At 36.5% G+C, this 20,118-nt stretch overlaps 1 protein-coding gene and 1 non-coding gene across 2 annotated transcripts; one reads left to right on the plus strand and one right to left on the minus strand.

Annotated features, from left to right (window-relative positions):
- Positions 1 to 5,602: 5,602 nt before the first annotated feature.
- Positions 5,603 to 6,190, plus strand: LOC127900780 (zinc finger BED domain-containing protein RICESLEEPER 4-like). Its single transcript, XM_052436003.1, has one exon. The coding sequence runs from the start codon at positions 5,603 to 5,605 to the stop codon at positions 6,188 to 6,190; it is 588 nt and encodes a 195-aa protein (XP_052291963.1).
- Positions 6,191 to 11,131: 4,941 nt separating this feature from the next.
- On the minus strand, positions 11,132 to 11,238 carry LOC112496857 (small nucleolar RNA R71). Its single transcript, XR_003063449.2, has one exon. It is a non-coding gene; the product is annotated as a small nucleolar RNA R71 (small nucleolar RNA).
- Positions 11,239 to 20,118: the final 8,880 nt, after the last annotated feature.

The following is a 20,118-nucleotide window of genomic DNA, read 5'->3' on the forward strand; positions in this document are numbered from 1 at the left end:
TGGAGAACACTACCATCACTTGTTGTTGAGTTTGAAAATTTTCTTCTAAGTCAAGAAGCTATGGCTAAGCAAATAAGAGGAGTCTCACTGAAGGGTGAAGAGAAAGTGCTCTACACCAACAAAAGCAGAGGCAGTTTCAAACAGCACACCAATAGTGGATCTAAAAAGGATGGTGATAAGGTGAAAAGTCACCAAGGAAAGTAGGCTCTTGTCCAGTGGGAGCTTTGAGGAATCGCGGTAATAGTAGAAAGTTCGATGGCGAGTGTTACAATTGGGGGAAGATGGGTCACATGGTGAAAGATTGTTGATCTAAAAAAAAACCTGTTAAGAGTAATGCTGCTACTTTAAGAAAATAACGAGATAGTTGGGATGCCAAAGCGGCGTTCACTATAGAGAAAGAAGAATTAGCTCTCATGATAACAACATCAAAACAAATTGACTATAAGAATGATTGGATTGTAGACTCGCGTTGCTCAAATCGTATGGCAGTGATAAATAGAAGTTACAAAACCTCTCTGAATACAAGAGAAGTCGTGTGGTGGTCACAACTTATAACTCAAAGTTACCAATAGAAAAAATTTTAGGCATTCAATATTATCTTTTTTATTTCTTAAATTTCAACCCAACAATTCTTCTAAATACATGTAAATGAAAAATAAGTTAAAATTACAAGAGCACAACCATCAAATAAATTCTTTGAAATAATCATCCATAACCGAAATACACAAACTAACGTCGTACTAGTTAACATCAACGCCATAAAAAACTTCAAATTCCAACAAAAGCTTGTCCTAATTATACTTGAGTGCTAAGAGTTTTGCTACATTGCCTCGATTCGGCCGTATTTGGCTCTATCATTTCATCATATCCTGGATTCATCTGAAAAGTCCGAGAAAGATAAAAGATAAACATCAAATAAGCATCAGGTAAGAGGAAAAAAAATAATAATAACAGTTATTTAAAAAGACAAAAAAAATTAAATGATTAATAAATCAATAATGCTCTGATAAAAAAAGGACATTGTCAATTTATCCTCGCTCACTTCAAATTCAGCGTAGAAAGTGAGATATAACACACATGGTAATATTGCACTGTATTAGTAACTGATGCTTTGACATATTAATTCTGCAACTAGGTTAATTAAATAGAAAATTTATTTTCAAAATTGATAAGGAACGCATGGATAAAAAATCAATCTTAAACAAATCATCATCTATAATTGCATTAGTAATCAATCTTATGGTACTAATTGGTACTAATTTGATTAAAACCAAAGAAGAGAGCGAAGACATTATATCAACTTGAACTATAGCATATAGCGTATTGTATAGGACGCGCCTAAGATATATTTGTTGGTTGTTGGTACTAATTGGTACTTCCCATGTTTATGAGATGGGTTGTGAACATACGCTGCAGACCCCCAGGGACGCAAATGAGTAAGATTAGGTTTTCTAGATGTCCATAGCTCATATGGAGTGGAACTTACCGACTTACTCGAAACTCGATTAAGTACATAAGTGGCAGTCAATAATGCATCCCCCTAGCAAGAAACTAGAAGATTTGCTTGCGCCATCATAGACCTAACCATCTCAAGTAATGTTTTATTCCTTCTTTCCACAACACCATTTTGTTGTGGAGTCCTTGGAATAATTAATTGTCTCTCAATACCTTTATTATTACATAGTTCCTTGACCTACTCTGAAATGTATTCACGTCCATGGTTCGTTCTTAGGACTTTGATCCTTTTGGCTAATTGATTCTCTATTAAATTCAAGTATGATTTAAAGCAATCTAATACCTCAAATTTATGAGAACTCAAATAAATATGATCAAAACATGAGTAGTCATCAATGAATATGATAAATTACATGGCTTCATGTCTAGCCCTCACACTCATTGATCCACAGATGTCAAAATGGACTATTTGCAATAGACTTTCATCTCTAGTAACTTTACCAAATGACTTTCTAATTGTTTTTTCAACTAGACAACTTTCACAAATGGGCAAGTCAATATTAGCGAGTGAGCCTAATAGGTCTTCTTTAGTTAATCTATTCATTATTTCTTGCCCTATATGTCCTAGTCTAGCATGCCAAGTATTCACATCCACATTGGAAGAAACATTTATTGAAAAACAACTATTATTGGAATAATTATAATTAGTATCCAAAACAATAAAACCTTTCAACAAATAACCAGTAGCAACTAGAGTTGAATTAAGAACGATCTTTAAACTAACACCGTAAAATTGTAATTGATATCCCATCTTAAGAAGAACAGTAACAAAGACTAAGTTTCGTTGGATGTCTAGAGCATAAAGAACATCGTGGAGATAAAGTGTTCGGCCACCACACAACTCTAACTTGCAAGTGCCAATTCCTTTGGTTTCAACCCTTGAATTGTTACCCACGTATATCCATTTTGTTCCTTGACTAATCCAATGATACTCCACAAACGCTACACGCTCTCTAGCTATGTCATCTATTACTCTTGAGTCTACAGTCCACAAAGGACGAGATTCGGTTAGAAAAACAGAACTTGTCACATAGTTACAACATAAATTTGTGGAGATGAGTTGTACCTTTTTCGGCTTAGTGCATTCACGAGTGAAGTGACCCAATTACCACAATTGTAACAATTCATTTTAGTCTTGTCTTTCATATGTTCAGCGCGCTTTCTCTCATGGCTGTCCATTATTAGGCTTCCCTTGAGCTGGCAAATTTCTCTTTTCCCTTTGGAAAGTATTGCTTCCTCTTTTGTGCTTAAAGCCGAAGTTTTTTGCTGCTTAGAGTTAGCCATATAGAGTTGACTAGAAGTTTTAGCAGCCTCTAGGTGATCATCTTCTAGTTTCAAATGACGCTTGATATCATTAAATGTCTTAATGTTATCATTATGGGTCATATTAACTCTCATATGTTCCCAATTATCAAGAAGGGATCGTATGACTACCTGACCCTGTTACTCATCAGTCAATACATGTTCAGCATTTTTCAATTCACGTATCATGTTCGACATCTTGATTAAATGCTGCCTTATGCTCTTTTCAAGGCGCTTTATGAAGGAGTCAAACTTGATGTTGACCTCTCTTAGTTTAGTGGTCGAAATACCACCAAACTTTTCTTTCAAGGCAAGCCACATTTCATGAGCTATATGGTACTCTTCGAACTCCCACATAAGGTCATCTTGCATACAACTCAGCATCGTAGTGTGAGCATTACTGTTTTTTTTTTCTAGGACTGATAAGCTTTAAGATCCTTATGGTATTGTTCAGTAGGACTGCTTTCAGGCTCCTCAGGCTCAATTATTGTGTTTTGGAGAGTCTCAAGAGTCTCTTGCTCCTCGAGAACATATTGAACTATTTGGTGCCAAATATCATAATTGTCACCATTTAATTTTTCTCCTTTGTTCAATTCGGCCACAATATTCTTTGAAGATGTCATTTCTTATAGCCACAACAAAAAAAAGTTAACTAGCATGGTTCTTACATATATTTAATTTTTTCGCAAACACAAGAACCAAACATGATTATTTAACATAAGGATTAGAATCGAAAAGTTGTTGAAGCTCCTAATCATCATATTCTCCAAATAATTAAATTATCATCATTTAGTCCTTTTGCGCAAAAATCTTAATTTTATTATTATTTAATTTTTTTAGTATTTTAATAATAGAATGCTTATTTTAGTTTTAAGGGATAAAAAAGCCTTCATGCATCTGGTCACATGAATAAGTACTAGGAAAATTCCCAAGAAAGAGGTGGGGACCAAATAGTCCCACTTAAGTACCTTGTTTCCTTTAGGGGTGGGCAAAATATCCGACCCGACCCGATCCGACCCGATCTGATCCGAAAAATTTCGGGTTCGGATCGGATCGGGTGGTGAACAAAACCCGATCGGGTGAAATTGTCTCAACCCGATCGGATCATGATCGGATCGGGTGAAACCCGATCCGATCCGAAAACCCGATCGGGTTGAGAAAAAAAATTTGGCAAATACAAATCAGTAACAGAATACAAAATACAAATACACACTCACACGAGTAACTCACTTACTCACAGAATACAGAATCTACAGATCACACATCACAGACTTCACAGTGTTACACAGACTCACGAATTTGCATTTTACAGTAATTCACAATTCAGTATTCAGTAATTCACAAAGTATTCACCTCATCGCAACAAAACAATTCAATAATTCACAAGAAAAGAAAAGAACACAAGCAAAACAAAGTCTCATTTTGGTCACAAACCCTCACTCACTCAAACACTCACCAGTCACTGCCTCACGATATCACAAACCCTCACTGTCACACACAAATCACTGAAACCAGCACTCAAGCCGTCAAGCACAAGCAGTCAACCCACCACACCCATTCACGCCTCACGGCCTCCGTCGCTCACCACACACAGCAAAGTAGCAAACACACACGCACAGTTCACGGAGCTACCTTCAACCGGCCACCACACGCAGCAACCGCTGCCGAGAACGACCCCAACCGAAGCCGAAGCTGATTCGCGAAGATCGTGACCCGATCTACAGATCTGTTGCAACCAAGCGTCGGATCCGAGCCTTGAATCCTCCACTCCACCATCACTCAGTTCGATTGAAGATCCACCCGGCAAGCTGCCTCCGATCCACTCGAGTCTCCACCATTGGCATTCACGGGTCACGGCTGTTGAGTGTTGACATCCGGCCACCACACCCTCACGGTCACGCCTCACGGGTCACGGCTCCTCCAGTCTCAAAACTCAAAAGGTCTCTTCACTCTCTGTTTTGGAAGTTGAAAGTTTGGATTTGGAAGTTGGAACTTGAACTCTTGAAGCCCAAACCAAATCAGCAAATCCGGCTTTTGAACTTGTTTAAGTGATGGTATATCTGTATATAATATATAGTTATATATGCATTAATGATTAATTATAATTGTTATTTTTTATATGTTATTTGAGAAATGTTAATTATATATTGTTAAATGTTATCAATAAAATGAAAATAATCCAGCATTAATTTTCTGTTACTTATTAATAATTGATTTTTTGTATGAATAGTAATGTTAGATTAAAAATTAAAATTAAATATTATGTTACAATATAAATTATAATTATATATGTCATATGATATGTGTATTTGTAGAATAGTTTCAACTTCAACAAAAAATTAACCAATATAATTGTAGTAGTTTCAAGTTTCAACTTCAACAAATAATTAATCAATTTAATTAATTGCATGATAACCATTAACCAATAAATAAATATTAAGTGGTTAAGTACATATAATGTGGGCATAATAAGAATTAAGAATTTAAGATACGGATATGTAATTAATATTATATTATTTTGGCCAATGAATAATTAGATTTATAAATTAAATAATTACTTTAATTTCTTGGTTTTCTTTTATGGAATATGCATCTTGAATTCTTGATCATATATAAACATTATGGTGGAAAATTGGAAATATCGATTTCAAAAAGTTTCATAAAATTAAATTAACAATTATTTGAATCAATTTGTAATACTAACTATTAAGTAGATTTTTTTAATAGTCTTTTTGTGTTTTAATTTATGAATTAATGATTAATAATTATTTATTTGTATGTTTAGATGTCTGGACACTCAAGATCGAATTCAATGAGTGATGATGACAATCAAAGTGTTCAAATGGAAGGAACTCAAAAGGCAAAGCGGAAAAGACCAGCGATGAAGAAAAGATCTGCGACGTGGAATCATTTTACTTTGCTCGAGGACAATCCAAACAAATGCAAGTGCAACTATTGTGGTAGACAATATCAATGTCATTCAAGGCGTGATGGGATTACAAATATGAGAAATCATATACTGGCTTGCCTTGCATACAAGACATTCCGGGAACAACAAGAGGGAAGTCAACAAAACTTGACAACTGAGGGTGGGGAAGGAAATGCAAGTAATATGGTTTTGGCTAAAGGGTGGAGTCAAGACGCTTGTAGAAGGGCAGTCACCAAAATGATCATTATGGGTGAGTTGCCATTTAGTTTTGTGGATAACAAAGGGTTCAGGCATTTCTGTAGTGTAGCTATTCCACAGTTTGTTATGCCATCTCGGAGAACTGTTGGTAGGGATGTTATAGATTTATTTTTGGAAGAAAAGATAATGTTGAAGAGTTTGATTTGCAATAACAAACAGCGAGTGTCTCTTACCACTGATTTATGAACTTCTGTTCAAAACATGAGCTACATGGTGATCACAACTCATTTTATTGATAGTGACTGGTGTTTGAACAGAAGGATGATTAGTTTCAGTGTGATTGAAGATCATAGAGGGAAAACGATCGGTAAAAAGATTGTAGCTTGTTTACAAGATTGGGGGATAGAGAGGTTGTTTGCAATAACTGTTGATAATGCCAGTACAAATGATGTTGCTGTTAATTATGTGACTATGCAATTACTTGGTTGGAGGAATGATGATGCAATTGTATTGGCGGGTCAGTATATGCATGTGCGTTGTTGTGCACATATTTTGAACTTGATTGTTGTTTCGGGGTTGAATGAATTGCATGCTAGTGTTGCCGCCATCCGAAATGCTGTGAAGTATGTGAGATCCTCCACAACGAGGCTACAGGCATTTAAACAGTGTGCTCAACAAGTGAAATGTCCAAATGGAACGGTTGTTTTGGATTGTCCTAATAGGTGGAATTCCACCTATTTAATGTTGATGACTGCGTTGAAGTTTCAAGCAGCATTTGATAGAATGGTAGAGGTGGATAAACCGTATGAGGCATATTTTATCGAGAAAGAAAATAACGTTAAGAGGGTGGGCCCGCCTGAACCTGAGGATTGGGAGAGTGCAGGGCGAATTGTGAAGTTTTTGAAGGTATTTTATGATGCCACATTGTTATTTTCTGCTTCTTTGAGTGTGACTTCTAATCTTTGTTATGATACCATTGGCTTAATTGAGAGCTCATTGACTGCATTAGAGGGAAGTAGAGATCCTTGGGTGGTGGCTATGGCTTATCAAATGAGGGAAAATTTTGATAAATATTGGGAGTCTTCAGGGAAGATAAATAAAATGTTGATTGTTGCCTCTATTCTTGATCCACGAGCTAAAATGGACTTTGCCAAACATATTTTTGAGATCATTTTTGCCAATGATGGTTGGAAAGTTGAAGAAATGACCAAAGCAGTGAAAGATTTGTTGAATGAGCTTTATGATGCATACAGTGCAATGTGCTCTAGTTCCACACCATCGATGTGTAGTGAGAGTGTTCCTAGCGGCAGCTATGGTGGTACAAGTTATTCTCCTTATTTTACAACTGAGGTTGGTTTGCCGGAGGGTCCTAGTGGTGATGGTGATGACATTTTCCGAGTTTCTCGCCCTTTCTTTGGGTATGCTCAGAAAGTGTTTGTTCAGAATGAGGGCAAGAGAGTAGTATCTGAGGTGGAACGATATTTGAGTGACCCAGTTGAAGATCCAAGCAATCTTAAGCTCAATGTTTTGCTTTGGTGGAAGGTTAATGGATTGAAGTATCCAATATTAGAGAAAATTGCAAGGAATGTCCTCGCTGTTCCTGTTTCCACAGTGGCATCTGAATCTGCCTTTAGCACAGGGCGTCGCGTCATTGACGAATATCGGAGTTCTTTGACCCCTTGTATGGTTGAGGCATTGATATGTACCGAAAATTGGTTACAAGCTAAACTTTTTGCTAATCCTGTCTACAACCTTCAGGAAGATATTAAAGAGCAGATATTTCATATGGAGCTACAAGAAGGTAATATTTTTCTCATACTTTATAAAGTTAAGATGTATTATAACTTTATAAATAGCATCTACATGTACTTAAGTTACTAATTTCATTTTTTTTTTGACATTTTATAGAGTTTGTAAGATCACAAGCTTCAACGGTGGAAACAGTGAGCGCTGATATGGGTGTTATGGATATTTGAAAGGTAATTCTTAATATATATTATTATTTATAATTTCATATTATATGTTTAGGTTGTAATTTACACTATAATAATAGACAATAGTTGTTATAGTTTTAATTTATAATTGTTTCATTTATTTTAGACACATTGAAATTGTTGGAATGGTTTTACCTAGGAATTAGGATTATTATTAAATTTACTTGATGATGAATGCCATGAAATAAGCCACAATTGACTTAATTTTTTTTCTTATATTTAATCAAGTACACACATGAATTGGGCATATGTGTTTGTGTTTAATGTCCCTTTATTTGTAATGTGGCTTAAAGAAAGTAGTTAAACGATTATCTATTATTTTTTCAATTTTTTCCTAGGGGATATATGCTTCAATTCTTCAACTTGGAGTAGAAGAAATTGAAGTTAAAAGTTGTCAAAGTGCTTGCGAGGAACGGTGGAGTCGTGGAGGAAGTTGATCTAGATTTACATTTAAACTTTGTTGTGTTTTGGATTTTGGAACTTTGTCATTTGTGTTTTGGAAAATGGAAACTATTTAATTATGTTTAATTTTGTGTTCTAAAGATTAATGTTTAGATTTTAGAATTAGACATTGCGCTTTGGATGGAGACTATTAAATTTAAACTTTGTGTTAATTTTAATTTTATGCTTTATGTTAATTTTTAATTTTGAATCATTTGAATTTAATTCTATAGTAGTTTTTTTTTTTGTTGGTTGAAATGAATGGATGAATGAATGAGAGAGGACAAGGAAGGTGGGAAAGAAATATCTTAGTTAGCAAGGTGACAAGAGTGAAAGAGAAATGTCCTTGTTTTATAAAGGACATGCACGTTCATGTTGTTATTGCCAGAATGAAAATGAATCAATCCCTTACGTTTGCTGTGTTTGTCTTTTGGATTAGATAAAGTGTATGCAAATTGCAAAGTGTGTGTAAATTTTCTTTTAAACGGCTGTATCTCCACTTCTCCAGAGGTCCCCATGGCAAAAAGCCAAAAAGAATAAAAAAAATAGAAAAAAAAATGTTTCCTTATCAAGTATCAACGTGTGGCCCCAGGACAAAATTAATGTGGATTCCAGTCCACTGATTGAGTTCTGCCATTTGGTAGAGGGTTTTTCTTTTTTTGTGATTTATTATATTTTAATATTAGATTTAATGGATTTTATCTTTTACTATAAGACATTAAGAGTTTAAGACTTATTATTGTGCCACATAGCAAGTTGTTAAGGTTTTCTTTGAATTTTGAACAAACATGACCATAGGATAAGATTAAAATTTGTAAAAAATAATTCATTTTTTAATTATGAAAAACTTTTGGACAGGAGAAATTCTAGCGTGATGTTTTAGGTCTTCATAATCTAATATGAAACCACTAACAAATAATATTTTAACATATGTACATGTTAGAGTGCAATTTATGCACTAGTTTTGCATTGTTTACTTCCCTTAATATCGATGTTTTGCACTTAATAATAATGTTTTACTTGTGTTTTACTTTTGTAGGTGCAATTCTATTGATTGATGATAAAATTGAGCTAAAAGATGATGTTTAAGAAGGATTGTTCTCTTGGAGAAATTATGAGCGTCAGAAGAACTTTGTTGATAAGGCGTGGGCGCGTGCTGTCAACTGCGGACCTGCAGTTTTTAGTTTAACGTGTTTTGTATTTTTAGTTATTTTTGTAATTACGAATTTAATATTTCAGATATTAGTATTTTATTTTAAATAGAATTCTAAAAGAGAAGAGAGAGAGAGTATTTAAGGGAGGAATCTATTATGAAAAAGGGGGGATTTTTGGATTGGAGAAAAAGAAAGAAACCCTAGATTTAATTTTTCTCTCCTCTCTATGAAGAACTAAACCTATTTTTCTGGTTGAAGGATAACGAAGCTTTGATTCATCACTAATGTGAGATCTTTCTTGTACTTTAATTGTTTTATTACTTTTTGGGTATTTGTTTATTCTCTGAATTAGTTTCATGATTATGTTTGTTAATTAGGTAATTGGCCACTATTTAATTATCAACTTAATCTATTGTCAATTAAAGGATTCATCGTATGAAGAATTTAATGCTTGTGACAAATAACATAGCAGAGAGTTGTGTTGTGAGAATAAACAATCTAATTTAAATGAATCATCATATGTGTTGATTAGGATTTGGGTCTCTCTGGTTTTTCAGGCTGTCAATTGATTAAATTCTATGATCGTATCTAGGGTTGTCTATTGATTAGGGAAATAACCAACAGTCGTACCTTGGTTATCGACTAGTTAAGGAGAGATTGGCTATTAGAGGGTCTCAGTAGCTATAACCGGTCTATTCATGAGTAATAATAATCTATATTTGAATCAATGATCAGTAGTCGAATCAAGCTGAGTTAATTCCTTCAACCAGAGCTTTCTCTAATTTGAATTACAACTTTAATTTGCATTCTTGTTATTTTAATTTAATTTTTATTATTGTCAACAATTCCCCCATTTTACGTTTTACGTTTCAAAAGGATTTAATTAATTACCGATCTCTGTGGACACGACCCTGCTCAATCACTATACACAATTTATTTAGAGTAGGAATTTATTTTTGTTGGCTTCGACACCCATCAAATTTTGGCGCCGTTGCCGGGGATTGGTGTCATTTATTTAATCCTTTTTACGTTTTACTTGGTGTATGGTTCGTTCTTCTCGTACATGTACACTTTCGTTTGATCCTGAAATTGAGAAGACAGCTCGCCAGCTGAGACAGCAGACGAAGCGAGCTAAACAACGATCATTGTCGCCTTTGCTTTCTGAAATAGATACAGTACCTGATTTAGTTGAATCATCTAGCGATTCAGAAGAACAAGTGATGGATAGACCTGCACCTGTAGAAAGAACTCTTAGAGAGTTAGCTGAACCAGACTTGAATCAACAACCACTCTGCATTCAATATGTAGATTTGGAGGTAAATTTTGAATTAAAGTCTGGTCTTATTCATTTATTACCCAAGTTTCATGGTTTTGCAGGTGAAGATCCTCATAAACATCTTAAGGAGTTTCATGTTGTGTGCTCAAGTATGAGGCCATAAGGCGTGACTGAAGAGCAGATTAAGCTGCGTGCTTTTCCGTTCTCTGTAGATGGGCTAGCTAAAGATTGGTTATACTACTTGCCTCCTGGATCGATTACAACGTGGAATGGTTTGAAGAAGCAGTTCCTTGAGAAGTACTTTCCTACTTCAAGAGCTGCCAACATCAGAAAAGATATTTGTGGGATCAGACAACTTCCTGGGGAGACTTTGTATGAGTATTGGGAGCGATTCAAACAATTGTGTACCAGCTGTCCTCAGCATCAGATTTCTGATCAACTTCTTATTCAATATTTTTACGAAGGACTGTCATTGATGGATAGGAGTATGATAGATGCTGCTAGTAGAGGCGTGTTGGTGAACAAGACCCCTACTCAAGCAAGGGAGTTGATCTCAAATATGGGTGCCAATGCACAACAATTTGGCAGCAGACAAGATGCCACTTCAAGAACGGTGAATGAGGTAAATATTTCTTCTGTTGAACAATGTTTAGATAAACTTACTTCTCTTGTGGAAAAGTTTGTTGTAGGTAATGTGCAACAGGTGAAGACTTGTGGCATTTGTTACAATATTGGTCATTCAACTGATATGTGTCCTACACTTCAAGAAGAACCCGCTGAACAAGCCAATGCAGTTGGAGGATTTGCAGGCATGCCTCAGAGAAGGTATGATCCTTATGCACAAACATACAATCCGGGATGGAAGGATCATCCCAACTTCAGCTATGGAGTTAGGCCGTCAGGATTCCCACTACAGTATCCACCAAGACAACCAACACCTCCACAGTCAAACTCCAAGTCAGGTATATCTCTTGAAGAAATTGTTAAATCACTTGCGACTAACACTCAACAATTTCAGCAGGCAACTACAGCAAGCATTCAAAACTTGGAAAACCAAGTGAGTCAATTGGCAACTACGATGAGCCGTCTAGAGTCTCAAGTATCTGGGAAATTGCCTTCACAATCTGAGGTGAATCCAAAGCAAAACGCTAGTGCCGTCATCCTTAGAAGTGGGAAGGAGTTGCAAGAGCCTAGTAAGAAAGTGACAGAGCATGTAGAAGATGAGCTTGAAAAGAATGAATTGATGCCTAAATCTCAGGATGCGCAACCCACCAGAGCGAAACCCCTACCTATTGTGATACCTCCTCCTTTTCCAAGCCGGTTTGCAAAATCCAAGAAGGAGGAACAAGAGAAAGACATCCTTGAGACATTTCGCAAGGTTGAGGTAAATATTCCCTTATTAGATGCTATAAAACAAATACCTCGATATGCTAAATTTCTTAAGGAACTGTGCACCTCCAAGAGAAAATTAAGAGGAGATGAAAGAGTTCATATGGGGGAGAATGTTTCAGCAGTTCTCCAAAAGAAATTACCTCCCAAGTGCAAAGATCCAGGTATGTTTACTATCCCTTGCAAAATTGGTAGTGTTAGAGTTGAGAAGGCTATGTTAGATCTAGGAGCTTCTATTAATGTCATGCCTCGTTCTATTTATTCGTCTTTGAATATTGGTACATTAAAAGAAACTGGCGTGATAATTCAACTAGCTGATAGGTCTAATGCATATCCTGATGGGGTATTAGAAGATGTCTTAGTACAAGTTAATGAGTTGGTTTTTCCTGTTGATTTTTATGTACTTGATATGGAAGATGATAACTCCTCTAATTCTGTCCCAATTTTGCTAGGAAGACCTTTTCTTAAGACTGCTAGAACTAAAATTGATGTACATAAAGGGACTCTTACTATGGAGTTTGATGGAGAGGTTATAGAGTTTAATATGTATGATGCCATGAAATATCCCAGTGAGGAACATTCGGTATTTTCTATGGATGTTATTAACCCTATAGTGCAGGAAGTTTTTTATTTGGATGTTGAAGATTCATTGGTAGCTGCTTTAAATAACAGTTTGGGCCTCAAAGGATTGCAAAAGGATGAAAATGAGTTTGTTTTAAATTCTGTATTGCAAGAGACAATTTATGAATTAAATTCTTTGAGAACTTTAACTCATCATATGTCTAATAATGAATTACCTTCATCTAATGCAAAACTTCTTCCATCTATTTTGCAGGCACCAAAAATAGAGCTTAAACCATTGCCTAGTCATCTAAAGTACATGTTTTTAGGAGATGATGAGACACTTCCGGTGATCATCTCTTCAAAGCTTAGTACTTTAGAGGAAGAGAAACTTATTAGAGTGCTACGAGATTACAAAAAGGCTATTGGGTGGACAATTGCAGATATTAAAGGGATAAGTCTGTCCACGTGCATGCATAGAATACTGCTGGAGGAAGATGCCAAACCTTCAATTCAAGCTCAACGCCGTTTGAATCCACTCATGATGGAAGTAGTGAAGAAAGAAATTCTAAAACTTCTTGATGCAGGTATAATCTATCCAATTTCGGATAGCAAATGGGTAAGTCCGGTACAAGTGGTACCAAAGAAAACTGGTATAACAATTGTTGAGAATTCTTATGGTGAGTTAGTTCCTACCCGAGTTCAGAATGGGTGGAGGGTTTGTATTGATTTTAGAAAGCTTAATTCACTCACTAGGAAGGATCATTTTCCTATTCCTTTTATTGATCAGATGCTTGAAAGGTTGGCAGGAAAATCTCACTTTTGTTGTCTTGATGGCTATTCAGGTTTTCATCAGATACCAGTTGCGCCTGAGGATCAGGAGAAGACTACCTTCACATGTCCTTTTGGAACCTTTGCGTACCGACATATGCCATTTGGTCTTTGTAACGCTCCCGCCACTTTTCAGAGGTGCATGGTCAGTATTTTTTCAGACTATGTAGAAAACACTATAGAGGTATTTATGGACGATTTTACAGTCTATGCTGATTCTTTCGATGATTGTCTCTATAATCTGAAGAAAGTGCTTGAAAGATGCATTGAAACAAACCTTGTCTTGAATTATGAAAAATGTCATTTTATGGTAGATCAAGGCATTATTTTGGGTCATGTAGTCTCTGCTAGAGGAATTGAGGTAGATAAAGCTAAAATAGATGTTATTAAATCTTTACCTTATCCCACATGTGTACGGGAAGTTCGTTCTTTCCTTGGTCATGCAGGTTTCTATAGACGATTTATCAAGGATTTTTCGAAGATAGCTCAGCCTTTATGCAAGCTTCTTTAGAAAGATGTGATGTTTGATTTTAATGAAGCATGCAAGGTAGCATTTGATAAACTTAAGGAGTTGTTGACTTCAGCTCCAATTATACAGCCACCAGACTGGAGCCTCCCTTTTGAGATAATGTGCGACGCCAGTAATTATGCTGTTGGTGCTGTTCTCAGACAAAGGGTTGGAAGAGCTGCTCATGTGATATATTACGCATCAAGAACACTTGATAGTGCTCAGTGCAATTACTCAACAACGGAAAAAGAACTTTTAGCTATTGTTTTTGCTTTAGAAAAATTCCGTTCATATTTATTGGGTACTAAAGTGATTGTTTTTTCTGACCACGCAGCTCTCAGATATTTGCTCGCCAAGAAGGAAGCGAAACCGAGACTTATCCGCTGGATCCTATTGCTTCAAGAATTCAACTTGGAGATCCGTGACAAGAAAGGAACAGAAAACTTAGTTGCAGACCACCTTAGTAGATTGACCACGAGTGAAGAAGCAGCACCTTTGAAAGATGATTTTCCAGATGAGCATCTCTTTGTAACTCAAGGTATGGTTCCTTGGTACGCTGACATTGTCAATTACTTAGTTACAAGAACACTACCTAGTGATTTGACGAGGGCTCAAAAGGATAAAATTAAGAGCGATGCTAAATACTATGTTTGGGATGACCCTTACTTGTGGAAACATTGCTCTGACCAAGTCATCAGAAGGTGCGTATCTGAGTTTGAAATTCCTTCTATTCTTCAATTTTGTCACTCATATGCATGTGGTGGTCATTTTGGTCCCAAAAGGACAGCATCCAAGGTGTTAGAATGTGGTTTATTTTGGCCTACTTTATTTCGTGATTCATATATGTTTTGTAAGTCGTGTGAGAGTTGTCAAAAGACTGGTAATTTAAGTCATAGATATCAAATGCCACTTACCCTTATTCTTGTATGTGAAATATTCGATGTGTGGGGCATTGATTTTATGGGACCTTTTCCCTCATCTTTTGGCAATTCTTACATTCTTTTAGCAGTGGATTACGTTTCTAAGTGGGTAGAGGCTAAGGCCACCCGGACTGACAATGCTAAAGTTGTTGTAGATTTTGTCAAGTCTAATATTTTTGCCAGGTTTGGTGTACCGAGAGCGATGATAAGTGATAGAGGCACTCATTTCTGTAATCGAGTGGTGGAAGCTCTGTTCAAAAGATATCATGTTACCCACCGAGTGTCTACCGCCTATCATCCACAGACAAGTGGACAAGCTGAGATATCAAACAGAGAAATCAAGTCTATTCTTAAAAAGACAGTTAGTCCAAATCGAAAGGATTGGAGTTTGCGATTAGATGATGCATTATGGGCGTATCGCACCGCTTACAAAACTCCCATAGGTATGTCTCCTTATCGTTTAGTATTTGTTAAGCCTTGTCATTTACCTGTAGAACTTGAGCACAGAGCATACTGGGCGGTTAAGCAATGCAATATGCGGATGGATGAAGCGGGAAAGCAGAGGAAGTTGCAGCTGCAAGAGTTGGAGGAGAGTAGAAATGAATCCTACGAGAGTTCGCGATTTTACAAGGAAAAGACGAAGACATTTCATGACAGAATGATTTTGAGAAAGGAGTTCTCTGTTGGTCAAAAAGTTCTTCTCTTTCACTCTAAACTTAAACTTTTTCCTGGTAAATTACGTTCTCGTTGGGTAGGACCTTTTATTGTTACTAATGTTTTTCCTCATGGTGCAGTTGAGATTCGGAGTCCAATCTCTAATAAAGCCTTTAAGGTTAATGGTCATCATTTAAAACCTTTTTACGAAGGTTTTTCGGTGAATATTGTGGAGGAATTGGCTCTCGAGAATCCTATTTATGGAGATTGATACATAAATGTGTCTAGCCAAAGACATAAAACAAAGGCGCTTTTTAGGAGGCAACCCAAATGATTTGTTTATTTTGGTTTTTGTTTTATCTTCTTTAAAAAAAATGAAAAAAATGAGTTTGCTTATTTTGGTCAGAAGAAAATTTTTGATAAGGCGTGCCCACGTCTTAGCTAATAAGTACTTCTGTAATTTTTAATGTCTCAAAGTTTTAAGGCGTGCCCATGTACTTATTAGAAAAGTACTTCTGAAATTTAATGTGTTTGCTTATTTTGGTCAGAAGAAAATTTTTGATAAGGCGTGCCCACGTACTTATTAGAAAAGTACTTCTGAAATTTTTAGTGTCTCAAAGTGATTCATCACAAAAAAAAAAAAAAAAAAAAAAACCAAAAATCGAAAATCATCATTTATTTATTTATTTTCGTTCCTTTCTTTCTTTTATATATTTATTTATAAAAAAAAACCAAAAATCGAAAATCACTGTTCACAAATCCCTAATTCAAAAATTACTGTTGATTATCGTTTTACAGCAGCATCAGCTCCAGCCGCAACCAGCAGCATCAGCTCCAGCCTTCACCGCGCAACCAACAGCAGCAGACGAGTACGCCCAGAACTAGCAGCAAGCTCCAGCATCCCCAGCCCGCGCGCGCAGCGCGAATCAGCCCTAGCCGCCATGCACAGCATCGCGCACCGCAACCAGCAACAGCGTGAATCAGCCTCAGCGCAGCACAACAGCCCCGCAGCGCAACGAACCAGCAACGTGAACCAGCTCTCGCGCGCAACACAGCAACGAACCAGCACCCGCAAAGCAAGCCTCAGCAGCGCGCACAACCAGCCCCAACTCGCGCAACAAGCTCCAGCCGAGCAGCAAGCGCAACACAACCAGCCTACGCCTTGTATTCCAGCCGGGTAAATCGAAATCCGTGAGTGCAATTATTGTAACAATGCCGAAGAGGAAAGCATCTACTTCCAAGTCGTCGAAAAAGACACCCGTCGCAAAGAAATCTAAGATTGCCGCTCCCACTACGGTTCCATGGAACATAATTTCAGATTCACGCCAAGCCGTGAGACAAAGACCGAAGCATGGAAAAGGCATGAGTGTTTTGCCACTTGCGGAATCCAATCTCGGAGGGTGCCTCACATTCGCGACTCAACAAGAGAAAGAGAGGTACAAAGATATTTCCACGCGCAAAATACTTCCAGCTAAGTATATTCATTACCCGACTCTTGAAAAATTAAATGTTAAAGATAATTTTGATTCTTTGATAGATAAGATTGGGTTGCGTAAGTTTGTTGATGTTGATTGCTTGGGTTATGTTGAGTTGATTAGGGAGTTTATGCTACTTTTCAATTCACTATGCCGGATGATTTTACTTTGCATACCCCGGATGTCATTAAGTTTAGGTTAATGGGACGAAATTTTTCACACTCTATCACGGATTTTAACCAAGCTTTAGGATTCATTGATGATGATTATTCTACTAGTGATGAATATTTAGGAACAACTTGTGACTTTAGCGAAAATTTTGAGCCTTATGGTCTTTGGCGTAATTTATCTGTTGATCACAATGCCTATGACCCGAGTAAATCAAAGAGTTCTTTCTTACGTGATCCTGTTTTGAAATGTGTGCATCGATTCTTAGCATATAATTTTTTAGGCAAGAAAGATCACTCAGGAATTTTCTATAAAACTGAATTTTATTTTATCAGGTGCATGTTAAATGATGTGAGGCCTAATTTAGGTTTTTGGTTAGCGGATCAATTTCAAAGTGTGCTTAAACGGTATAGGACTTTATTTCTTGGTCCATACATTACTCTGTTAGCTATAAACCTATGTGTGCTTGATCCTGACAATAATGATTTGCATCCTGCTTGCAAAAAGGAATTTTTGGATATGTCTGTGTTTGAAAGAACAGGTGTGGTCGAATTCAAGGAGGGGAGATTTCAGTTTACTGAACCAGGACCCACTCAACTTCCGAAGAAGCTTTATGCTAGGAGTGGTGCTACCTCTGATGACGAGTTTGACGACGACACTGTTGCCCCGCCAACTATTCCTTCTACATCCGCACCACCTTTGAGCATTCAGTTAGAGAAAATGGAGCACAAGTTGAACAAAATGGAGCAGAATTTGGCCGCATACTTCGAGAGTGTGGGATTTACCCCACCATTTCCGCCAAGCCCATAAACGTTATGTGGATCAAAGCTCACAATTCAGGGAAGTTTCTTTTTGCCCTTAAACTTTTATCCTTACGCTTTAATTTTTATGTGAGCTTTGATTATCTTACATTGGGGACAATGTAAGTTCTTGGTGTGGGGGAGGGATTTTTGTATTATTGATGTCTGGAAGTAGTATTTTCACTCTACTCATCCTTAATTGATTTTGGAGTTAGTATGAAAATGAATCAATCCCTTACGTTTGCTGTGTTTGTCTTTTGGATTAGATAAAGTGTATGCAAATTGCAAAGTGTATGTAAATTTTCTTTTAAACGGCTGTATCTCCACTTCTCCAAAGGTCCCCATGGCAAAAAGCCAAAAAGAATAAAAAAAATAGAAAAAAAAATGTTTCCTTATCAAGTATCAACGTGTGGCCCCAGGACAAAATTAATGTGGATTCCAGTCCACTGATTGAGTTCTGCCATTTGGCAGAGGGTTTTTCTTTTTTTGTGATTTATTATATTTTAATATTAGATTTAATGGGTTTTATCTTTTACTATAAGACATTAAGAGTTTAAGACTTATTATTGTGCCACATAGCAAGTTGTTAAGGTTTTCTTTGAATTTTGAACAAACATGACCATAGGATAAGATTAAAATTTGTAAAAAATAATTCATTTTTTAATTGTGAAAAACTTTTGGACAGGAGAAATTCTAGCGTGATGTTTTAGGTCTTCATAATCTAATATGAAACCACTAACAAATAATATTTTAACATATGTACATAATTTCTAAATTTATAAGTTATTTTATTAAAAGTCATACAATTTCTTTTTCCTCCCTTTCACTCTCTTCCCTCTAATTAAAGATAATTAATGGAGTAACTCAATTAAAGTTACGTTTGATCCCCAATTGCCAAATTGCCAAATTAATTAATTTTAACCCGAATTGACTCGAATTGATCCGAATAACCCGAATTTAATCCGAACCCGAATTAACCCGAATCTGATCCGATTACACCCGATCCGAATTAACCCGATTTCATCCGAATAACCCAAATTTAATCCGAACCCGACTTAACCCGCATCCGATCCGATCCAAACTCCACCCGACTTTTTAACCCGATCCGAATTAAATTCGGATCGGATCGGATCGGATCGGGTTTTAAGTTCGGGTGGAGTTCGGATCGATTTTTACCCAACCCGACCAACCCGAAACCCGATCGGGTTGATCCGAACCCGATTTTGCCCACCCCTAGTTTCCTTAGACTCTTATGATCTTTTTGATAGAATTTTCCTAGACATGCATAAATTTACATTACTATGCCATACTTTAATAATCCCCATAACATTTTCTCCTTCTGGAATATGACATTCTTACATGTAAGATGCATATTATGTGAATTTAATTGCTATAAAACCATTTTATTTATAAAATCCAAGCACGCTTAAAAATAAAAAATAAATTAAAATTAAAACAGAGGCAAAAAATAAGTTTTTAAAATATAGAAAAATAGGAAATTAAATTCTGGTTCAGTTGCCGCAAACAGCGCCCAATCGGAGGTTGGGAAGACGACATGTGCGTTACATGCACCATTGTCGTGTGTAGGTCAACGCGGCTATGCTTGGCGCACTGAATTGCGCTAATGCACCATCCAGCTGGGGTCAGTTCACGCGATTCACGCAACCTAGTTCGGTTTGCGCTGTTTGGTCCGGTTTAAAATCAAGCCGCTTTTGGTCTCACTCTCCTTATCACACGCGTCGGATTCTGGCCTTTTTTTATCTTTCATTTCTGACCTTCTACCCTTTTTTCGTGTCCTGAATTCAAATCTGGTCTTGGATTTTTGTTTTATTAAAGAGGTGAAATTCACACACCATACCCGAGATTGGGACAACACATGTAACACTGTTCATCTTCTTCAATTTGAACAAAAATTCCAAATTTCGAACCTGAACTTCAAACGCTTCGTTCTCTCAATTTACAAGTCCAAATCAAGCATATGATATACTGTTGCGAAGATAATT

The sequence above is a fragment of the Citrus sinensis genome, chromosome 3 (genome assembly GCF_022201045.2).
Source record: "Citrus sinensis cultivar Valencia sweet orange chromosome 3, DVS_A1.0, whole genome shotgun sequence".
In the NCBI taxonomy this organism is placed as follows: Eukaryota; Viridiplantae; Streptophyta; class Magnoliopsida; order Sapindales; family Rutaceae; genus Citrus; species Citrus sinensis.

Coding starts and splice junctions, on each gene's coding strand:
- LOC127900780 (XM_052436003.1), top strand. CDS start 5,603: ATGTCTGGACACTCAAGATCGAATTCAATGAGTGATGATGACAATCAA.